The 10,123-nt window shown below is 44.6% G+C and overlaps 1 protein-coding gene across 2 annotated transcripts in view; it reads right to left on the bottom strand.

The window, feature by feature from the left end:
• Positions 1 to 1,291: 1,291 nt before the first annotated feature.
• The window catches only part of dennd4c (DENN/MADD domain containing 4C), a 52,905-nt gene continuing 44,073 nt past the window's right edge, over positions 1,292 to 10,123 (bottom strand). For both annotated transcript variants that reach the window (XM_047385687.1, XM_047385688.1), the window contains 11 exons: positions 8,948 to 9,140; positions 8,761 to 8,858; positions 8,504 to 8,679; positions 8,250 to 8,408; positions 7,710 to 7,908; positions 7,490 to 7,600; positions 7,263 to 7,400; positions 6,813 to 6,930; positions 6,387 to 6,543; positions 6,242 to 6,306; positions 1,292 to 3,681 (listed from right to left, as the gene is read on the bottom strand). In XM_047385687.1, coding sequence (XP_047241643.1) covers positions 3,545 to 3,681; positions 6,242 to 6,306; positions 6,387 to 6,543; positions 6,813 to 6,930; positions 7,263 to 7,400; positions 7,490 to 7,600; positions 7,710 to 7,908; positions 8,250 to 8,408; positions 8,504 to 8,679; positions 8,761 to 8,858; positions 8,948 to 9,140 — 1,551 coding nt within the window. In that variant the 3' untranslated portion in view covers positions 1,292 to 3,544. The remainder of the gene's footprint in view (positions 3,682 to 6,241; positions 6,307 to 6,386; positions 6,544 to 6,812; positions 6,931 to 7,262; positions 7,401 to 7,489; positions 7,601 to 7,709; positions 7,909 to 8,249; positions 8,409 to 8,503; positions 8,680 to 8,760; positions 8,859 to 8,947; positions 9,141 to 10,123) is intronic.

The following is a 10,123-nucleotide window of genomic DNA, read 5'->3' as shown; positions in this document are numbered from 1 at the left end:
CCTTGTCTAGCAAAAATAGGCAAATGAGGCTTATTAATGTGGCAAGCAAGGTCATTGCAGTGCAGCAAGCCCAGCTCCAGAACATATATACTCGAGTAAGAACTAAGGCTAAATTAATCCTGAACTGTCCTGAACACCCACTGTGTAGGTACTTTGACCTCCTTCCATTTGGCCGCTGTTTTGTGATGCCTAAGATGAGAACAAGACGTGCCATGGGTTCTTTCATTCCTGCTGCCCTCTCCCTGGCTAGGACTGCACTACCCAGACCAAATCACCTCTCAGGTCTTTTGAACTGTAATGCACTCTACTGTTCATGTTATTCTTGAAGCACTATGCACTTAATGCATTATGTGCAATGCCTTTAGTTTACTGTGTGCCAAGATGTTTCAACAGCCTCTGAAAGTGATATGTCCTCATGATCGTTGGAACTTGTAATTGTGTTCTGCTAAGGGAGTGATTGTTGATGTGATCGTGTTTGCTTTATGTCTATGATGTCTGCTGCAAATCAAATCTCCTTCAGGATACCAATAAAAACTGAACTGGATGCACTGAAACCTCAGTCATTAGAACCGAACCTCTCCACTTGAGGTTCTGAACATACCATTTACCAAGTGATGCACACACTATAAGCAGATTGTTGAGACAGATTTATGCAGCCAAAACTCCAAATATTGTCAGACTCAAATCTGCAAATTTCTTTGTACTTTTTAGACATTTTTAGGGTAAAAACAAAAAGTACATCATGATGTTATGGGAGATATTTCTACAATGGTAAGGCTTTGAATATGCAGCCTGCATAAACTGATGGATGGATGGGTGTAGAAACAGATCAAGGGGCACATGTATGGTAAAATGGAAAGACAAATGGATGGATTGATAGATGGAGGGAAGGAAGGAAGGACACATGGACCAATGGATGGAGGATGGATGGATGGATGGACAAACGGATGTTCACACAGCGTGAATCTGTAGTCAAAGATGAGTGATTTTCTTTCTTTTCCAGACAGCGCATGAACCGTGGCTTTATTCTAAAAGTGTAAAACACTTTTTACATGTAATTTTAAACATGTACTTGTAAAACAAACTTTAAACCATCTAAAAAAAAAGGAAAAAGGAAAGTGATTACCTTATTTCTTCATATACAGTTTGTGATTGTTATAGTGTTAATGGCAATGATAGAATATATATATATATATATATATATAACATTTATGGAAATTCTAGGCAGAAAATGTGTGTGTGAAGTGTTAAATGCGTAGGAACCGTGGCATTAACGAAGCAGACAATTTTATTTCCAGTCAGTTCACAAACTCATTTATTGCAGCGCTTTTAAGGACAGATATTAATTTCTATTCCTCATTTCCACAGGATGGTAAGAGATCAATTCATCTTTTATTTAAAAAAAAGTCTTCTCTGTACAACCAAGAAAATCTAATTTACAAAGTCAGTACAGGATGGAATCCCTTAAGACCCATTTAAAGGGAACAGGACGCTGTTAGTTATAAAAATTCTACATAACCAAACCGTCTGCAATCCAAATGTGAATAATACAAAAATAAATAATCGAGAATTTCTTTTTGTTTGCTCTACAATGTGGCTTAATCTTATAGTCACACTGGATTAAGTCCAGATCCTACTCTATGCAGTGCAAATGGAATATTTTACATTATTTCATCTGTACAAGTCATGCTCCCAACTTACATCTAAAAATAGCTCAATCTACGACCCATTCGCCAACGGGTTGTTGCAGCACTAACCTGGTTTACCTTGTGCTTCAGTGTTTAGTGGAATGTCACTTCAAATTCCCCTTGCAGAGTATCAGCAGAATTTAACAAGGCCTGGTTTCTGCAGCTAGTTTCAAAACAGACTAATGTTAAAATGACTCCGAGTCTATGTGTGCTACAGCGCCTTGCAAAGTATGCAGAACCCTTCGACCGTGGTCCTCTTACAACCACAAACATCGAACTGTTTCTGTGAAATGTTATGTGATAGACCTACACAAAGTGGTACATATGTGAAGTGGAAGGAAAAGGATAGTTTCAAAATGTTCGTACAAATAAAAATCTGAAAGGTGTGGCATGCATTTGTATTCAGCCCCCTTTTCTCCAATAAAACAAAATCCATCTCCCTTCAGAAGCTGCCCATTTAGTTAATAGAGTAACAAAAACAAAATGCTACGAGTAGCCGAAAACTTCACATAGCTCTGATCACACCACCCCAGAGTGAAGCACAGTGGTGGCTGCATCATGCTGTGAGGGAAGCTGGATAGAATTTAATGCAGGGCAATCCTGGGATAAAACCCATTAGAGGCAGCCAGAGCTGCAGTGGAACGGTTTAGATCAAAGCATATTCATCTGTTAGAATGGCCCAGTCAAAGATCAGACCTAAAGAAAACTAAGAATTGGTGGTGCTCTCCAACCAATCGGACTGGGTTAGAGCTGCAGTTCACAAAGAAGAATCGGGGGGAAAAAAATCAGTCTCTGAATGTGCAAAGCTGGTACAGACACACCCCAAAAGACTTGGTGATCCTACAAAGTACTGATCGAGGAGGGCGGAATACAAATGCAGGACTTTAAAGAATTTAAACTGGAAATATGTTGAAAAACCCACGTATCTTTTTCCTTCCACTTTCCACTGAAAATCACTATATTTTTATTTTAAAAACATCTGACGAGGTTTAGTTTGATGCAAGAAAAAAAAAAAAAAAAAAAAAGAATAGCCCAAGTAGATGTAAGCTCCATCACAACAAGGCCTGTTAGCATAAGGAGAGCAGCAGGCTACTGCTAAAAAAGGCAGATATTAAAAGCAAACCGAGCTGCTGTTTAGCTTTTCTTGCATTAACATGCTTGTATTGTTTATGTCTGGAAATCAGTAGTGTGGCACTCCCGCTTTCAGGTGTGTTAGGTGTTGTTGCAGAGATCAGAACTCATGTAAGACATGCTCTTGCCGCAAGGCAATCTGGAATGTTGCGAGTCCATTTTAGCCATGGCCCGTAGCCTCAGTCACTGAAACAGACATGAGCTTGTATATTTACACTTGAACATCTCGAGTATTCGTTAAGACTTGGAAGGACCTAAAAAGAAGAGGCAACTCTGGCTTCAGATTTCTCACTTGAATGAAAAAAAAATGTACAAACAGTTGGTGAAACTCAGTATGTATGTTATTCTCAGGTTTAGAAAGAGTGCATACAGAACAGTCCGGTTCTGTACCCTGGGACATATCCCACTGATCTGATCTGATCTGATCTGGGAAACGTTACAAGACAAACCAAGTGACTGCAGAGGTGGCCGACAAAACATTCTGTTCGATAGACGAATGTTTCTCAACACCACATATTAAGGAATGAGGCTCATGTTGTCTCAGGAGGAAAAGACATTTCCGACTGAAAGGCACGGCTCGGAAATATTCAAGAAAAAGCAGACGACCAGCAGCTTTAAAGTACCATGATTAGCTATGGGAGAACTTTTAAAAGGTCCACTGTTTTCTGCCCCTCCACCCTCTGCTGCAAAAGGACCAGTGAGAACGCTACAAGCTGCAGCCGTGCTCAGATGATGGGGGCCCCGAAACATTTAAGACACCACTGGATGCTGGGGCTGGGCGGGTGATCCATGCGGTGCAGAAACCCGAGCTGCTCCTGGCTCAGCTGGTCGTAGGCCTGCCGGTACTCCCTGTCGAAGGCCTCTGCAGGCGCCAAAGAGAGGTGGAACAAAACAGAGAAAATGTCAGTGTACAAAAAAACATTTTTTCAATGCAAAACCAAAATCTCAAAGAAACATTTTCAAAAATCCAACCTCTGATTCAAGTACATTTGAGTGGGGAAAAATAAAAAGACATGCTATGAAATAATTGTTTTTAACAACAAAAACAAGTGGAACAAATAGTCTGCATAAAAAAAAATCTGTTCAAAATAAATGTAAATTGGACATTTCTAAGTTTTCCTAAGTGCATCCTGCAGTATAAATATAAAGAATATGGATGCCCATATCTTATATAATGGGAAATGGGAAAGACAAGAGTATATGCCATTTAAATAAGACAGATGTGTGTTCATCTTCATAATTCAGACAATGGCTGTCATAGACATATTCATTCATCAGATATGTAATATGCAGCACTCTCTTGTTAATTACGTTTGTAAGCGTCCGTGTGAATAGTATTTGTTTAGGTATGTGAATTCATAATTTCCTTGGTGGATTAAAATCATTTAACAAATTACAGCAAAGTGGAAGAGTGGAACAGAGGACCAACATGTGTTTGTTCAACGTTAATCAGCCAATAACGTAACTACTTATAAATGTATTATGCTAATGTAATTAGCTCAAACACTGTTACATTATTGGGAGGTCGAGAGATATCGACTAGAAATAGTCAGGCTCGCCTCCGTGCACAGCGTGTTCTCTGGAACCCATCTCCTTGAGAGGGGTTGGAGTCTTTCCTATTCTGGAGTGGCCCCCCGGGGAGAGGCGTGATCGGGAGGAATGGCCTCCCCGATCTGAATCCGAATGGTGTTTTGTTATTGGACTTCTGTGCTAGTCACAGATTGTCCATAATGAACACCATGTTCAAACATAAGGGTGTCCATCAGTGCACTTGGCACCAGGACACCCTAGGCAGGAGGTCGATGATCGACTTTGTTGTTGTATCATCAGACCTTCGGCCGCATGTTTTGGACACTCGGGTGAAGAGAGGGGCTGAGCTGTCCACTGATCACCACCTGGTGGTGAGTTGGATCCGAAAGCCGGACAGACTTGGCGGGCCCAAGCGCATAGTGAGGGTCTGCTGGGAATGTCTGGCGGAGCCCTCGGCCAGAGATGTATTCAACTCCCACCTCCGGGAGAGCTTTGACCAGATCCCGGGGGATGTTGGAGACATAGAGTCCGAATGGACCATGTTCTCCACATCTATTGTCGATGCTGCTGACCGTAGCTGTGGCCGTAAGGTCTGAGGTGCCTGTTGCGGCGGCAATCCCAGAACCCAGTGGTGGACACCAGCAGTAAGGGATGCTGTCGAGCTGAAGGAGTCCTATCGGCTGTGGTTGGCTTGTGGGACTCCTGAAGTGGCTGACAGGTACCGTGAGGCCAAGCGTGCCGCGGCCCGGGCTGTGGCAGAGGCAAAAACTCGGGCCTGGTAGGAGTTTGGTGAGGCCATGGAGAAGGACTACTGGTTGGCCTCGAAGCGATTCTGGCAAACCGTCCGGCGCCTCATGAGGAGGAAGCAGTGCTTCGCCAACACTGTTTATAGTGGGGGTGGGAGGCTGCTGACCTCGACTGGGGACATTATCGGGCGGTGGAAGGAGTACTTCGAGGATCTCCTCAATCCTGCCATCACGCATTCCCTGGTGGAAACAGAGGCTGGGGACTCGGGGTTGGACTCTTTCATCACCCAGGCTGAAGTCACCGAGGTGGTTAAAAAGCTCCGCGGTGGCAAGGCTTCGGGGTTGGATGAGATCCGCCCTGAGTACCTCAAGTCTCTGGATGTTGTAAGGCTGTCATGGTTGACACGCCTCTTCAACATTGCATTGCGGTTGGGGACAGTGCCTCTGGACTGGCAGACTGGGGTGGTGGTCCCCCTTCATAAGGGGGACCGGAGGTTGTGTTCCAACTACAGGGGGATCACACTCCTCAGCCTCCCTGGTAAGGCCTACACCAGGGTATTGGAGAGGAGAGTCCGACCGATAGTCGAACCTCGGCTTCAGGAGGAGCAGTGTGGTTTTCGTCCCGCCCGTGGAACACTGGACCAGCTCTATACCCTCTACAGGGTACTTGAGGGTTCATGGGAGTTTGCCCAACCGGTCCACATAGTGTTTTGTGGACCCGGAGAAGGCATTTGACTGTGTCCCTCGTGATGCCCTGTGGGGGGTGCTCCAGGAGTATGGAGTTGGGGGCCCTTTATTAGGGGCCATCCGGTCCCTGTATGAGCGGAGCAGGAGTTTGGTCCGCATGTCTCTCAGCTGGCCTGGGAACGCCTTGGGCTCCACCCGGAGGAGTTGGAGGAGGTGTCTGGGGAGAGGGACGTCTGGGCGTCTTTGCTGAGTGTGCTGCCCCCGCAACCCGGTGCCGGATAAGCGGAAGACGACGAGTACGAGTGCTCAAACTGAAGGTTGGGTTTTTCTAAAACATTCAGAGTGAGATCCACAGCAGTGAAACATCTTTACCCAGCGTGTCAATTAAAGGTGCTACACCTAATGTAATCGTTAGTAGAAAGTAAAACTACGACTCTTTCTCTTAAAGGATTCACTCACCTATGTCAATGTTCTCCCGTCCCAAGGCCACCAGTGAAAGAAACAGTATTTCTCTATAAATACTCCTGAATGAAATTCAGAGAAGAGATAAACAGTCAGCAAACAAACAACTCGGAACCCTAATGAGAAGAGCAACGAGGCCGACCTCTGTCGTTTAACGCCGTCTGGACGGCGTTTGATCTCCCGTAGGAGCAAGTTGATGGGAGTGTAGACGTCGTTGGTCTGGATGCTCCGGACGATGGTGTTGAGGAGGGTACGGATCTCCTGGTGATCTGTTGGAGCCAAAGTCCCCTTTTTCTCCACTATGAACAACAAACATGAGCATCTTTTAGAAAAGGGACTTCTTACCTCTTTGGATCATTGTCATTGTTGCAGGACATTAAACATGAACATTTTATTTGTCCACATAAGGCCTTTAAATTTTATAGTACCGTTGGTTTAAATTCAGACACTGTCCAGGAAATTCTAACTGGGAATTTAAACCAATATAGTTGTCTTTTGGTGCTCTCTAGTGGAAGCTGTACATTTCTACAAACAATAAGGTGCATCATGAAACTTTGCAGGCACTCACAGAAGGACCTCCAGAGGAGATAGAGTGGTTCTTCAGGTTCCTGATGCAGGTTGATGTTGTCCCACAGCAGCTGGACGAAGACGTGCTTGCTATCCTGAGACAGTGACGTCAGAGGAAGCTGCAAAGACGACATATTCTTGTTGTATAAATAACAGCGCTTTCAGAAAGTATTCATTCCCTTTCAGCTTTCGCACATTAGGTCACATAACCACAAACGTTATTTTATAGGGATTTTTCTGACTCTGACACCCCTTAAATAAAATCCAGTGCAACCAACTAGCTTTAGAAATGACCTGTGTGATCTCCATACAACCTATTAAAATATGAAAAGGCTGAAAGGGTTTAAATACGTTTTTAAGGTGGTCTACTCAGGCATTCGTGTGGTTAAACTGTGAGAGTTTAATCAGTTCTGTGTGAGACTGATGACAAGAAAGTGGAGTAGTTTTTAACCTGTACTCCATTGTTGCAGTGTTCGGAGGTGAGGATGAGGCCAGGCAGGTGAGACGGGAGGTCCAGGCGGCGGAAGTACCACACCAGGTTCCAGAAAATGATTGGATGCTGACTGAGGAACTTGTGGGTGTAGATGACCTGGTCAGACAACATCCCGAACGTTTTAGAATCAAATGTCATTTCAAGATAGAGGACATGTGAAACATACTGTTAGGTCTTATTTGCACCTGGTCTCCTTCATTCTCCAACAGGGTCTCCAGCTCCTTGCGCAGGACTAAAGGGCTGAGGTATGGTACAGACACCGGCTTGGGATTTGGACGTTTTTTGCCTATACCATCCTGATGAACACAGAAAGATCCAATCAATAAATTCCAGTGCAAAAAAGGAGGGAAAATGCTACCTTTAGCTGCGTGTTTTCATCATCACAGGCCAGTGATGAGCACTGACCGACACTTCTTGCAGGCTGCAGGGCAGGCTGGTGGTGGAGACACCATGTCCAGGTCTCAGGGAGTAGTCCAGGCTCTGCAGGGGACCTCCAACACTGTTGCTGCGAGTCAGTGAAGTCCCGGTGCATCTCTCCTGTTTCCCTGCTGCCTGGTGCTCCAGGAGACCCAGTGGGTCTGACTGGACTGGTTTTGGAATCAGACTGGAAACGGAACAAGGATAAAAGGAGTCAGGTGGAGGGATCTGCAGTCCATCAGTCATTTTTCACAGGACACCTCTACTTTTTAATGATGTTTAAACACATAATATCTACACGAATGTACTACAGATGTTCCTATAGAGGTCAGAATTCAAACTGAAAAAAACAGGATGGATGGATACAACGTTTGTAAGTCTGGAAAAATAATTTCCAGACTGTGCATTTTCCAAGCTTTTTCAGGAAACGAAAATACAATTTCCAGAATCTTTTGTGATCTCCAGACCAAGCAGGAACCCTGATTGAATATATAATGTTGCATAGATGTATTCCAGATTATGTTGTACCTTTTGTGAGTACCAGGGAGACTGTCTGGATTCTCATTTGACTCCTCCTTGGAGAAGGTGATGAGGTCTGGGGTCTTTATATCAGCGAAGCTGCTAGCTGTGGGCTGAGTACTGCTGCTGTGAAGACTTTCTCCCGAGGCACTCGGATTCATATAAAAACTGAAAGAAAAAAGGCCTTTCGAATTCAGCTTTTTACATTCAAAAAGAAAAAAGCTGATGATCTGCATCAAGGAATTATTCTGAGGGAGTCGTACTCGGGCATCGTGCGGAGGTCATGAAACTCTATGTGGAGTAACGGGAGGAAGGCTGTTCGGCAGAACGGACAGTTTGTGTTCAGATTGGAGTCGTCGGCTGTCCAACCTGCCATGATCTCCTCATCATACACCAGGGCCTCACAAGAGCGGCACTGGGAGCAGCTGGACATCAGCACCTGAGGAGGGGGGGGAAGTTTAGCAATTACCACAGAGAGCAGAACATCATCCAAGAGGGGGTTTGCTCGTGTGGGCCCAACCTCCAGTGCACAGTTCTGGTAGATGCTCGAGGAGGAGGCGTGATGTGAGGAACTTTGCTCAGAATCAGGACCTCTCCCTGCACGCCCTGGAGTTGCATCTGCAAACACAAACGAACAGCGTCAATGGAAACCTCCGAATGAATATGGAATCTGTATTTTCACATCGTTTTCGGAGATGAGCGCTTACGTGTTTGCTGTGTCCCTCGGCCTCTATCGCTACTGCCGCTGCTGCTGCCTAAACTGGTGCTGCTCTGGTTTAGACCATTAGCTACCAAACCAGGGATGGTTCTTTTCTCAGGACTCTCATCCAAGTCGTGTGCAGACAGCACATGTTCACCCAGACGTCCTGGGAAGCCGCCTGCACCCTGAGGTTGTTCATCCTGCAGCAAAACGTCAAAATTAGGATAACATTTCCTAAAGTTGCTTCTCATGCTGCCATTAGAGATGGTTTTTATTCAGAAACATTTATTCCCACAGCTGCTAAAATAATATAACGCATTGATCCACATCACCTCAGCAAGGAGTGATGGGTGGTTCTCCTTTACTTTCCACAGCATGACTGTCTGGTTTTTTGTAACCAGAAATATTGTCAAACAGCAGAAATTGTTGTTCTTTTGGAGAAAAAAAAAAAAGTGTAGCAGCTTTTTTTTAAGCCAGCTGACCAGCAGTACATAGCAACGTATAGGGTAGGGGGAGGGCTGAGTTACTGCACTCCCCTCAAGCAGGAGGAAACTCTGGTCACATGGGTACCTTGTCTGGCATCTCAATTGAATGACTTTAACCTGTAGAAACGTTATAAAACTTTTTAAGACCTCAGTCTAACTTTGATACCAGTAACATGCCCATGCCTCATCTACCACTGGATAAAACCAATATGCTGGTTGCTAATGTTTGTCATTTTCTACCCCTGTTTTACTGACTTCCTAGCAATGTTCATCACTCAACCGTTAGTCGGGGTCATAGGTCTCTTCCCTCGTTATTTTCCAGGACGGAACCTAAAAAGTTTTGGAACAACTGTCCTGGGGGAATACAGATCTTTACCCAACTCCAAGATTTCCAAAAGGCTGCCAACTCTAGCCGAATCCAGCATGTTCCATAATACACCGGTTGAAAATTCAAAAGAATAACGTAGAGCAACTTTGATGTGATCCATTAAGCCTTCCTGTTTGCTGAAACTCTTGCTCTCTCTAGGAGCCAAAACAGCAGACATGTCTCAACATGTCGTAGGAAATTCACTTTCCTTTTGAATAGCTTCTTGCATCTCTGCCTTAATTTTCAAACCCCTCGGTTAAACTGAAAATGGCTCACATTTAGTCTTCTTCCCACAATAACAGCTTCCACACCGAAGAATGTTGTGGCCAAC

The sequence above is a fragment of the Girardinichthys multiradiatus genome, chromosome 14 (genome assembly GCF_021462225.1).
Source record: "Girardinichthys multiradiatus isolate DD_20200921_A chromosome 14, DD_fGirMul_XY1, whole genome shotgun sequence".
Taxonomy (NCBI): domain Eukaryota; kingdom Metazoa; phylum Chordata; class Actinopteri; order Cyprinodontiformes; family Goodeidae; genus Girardinichthys; species Girardinichthys multiradiatus.
This window is presented reverse-complemented; position numbering and strand designations above follow the sequence as displayed.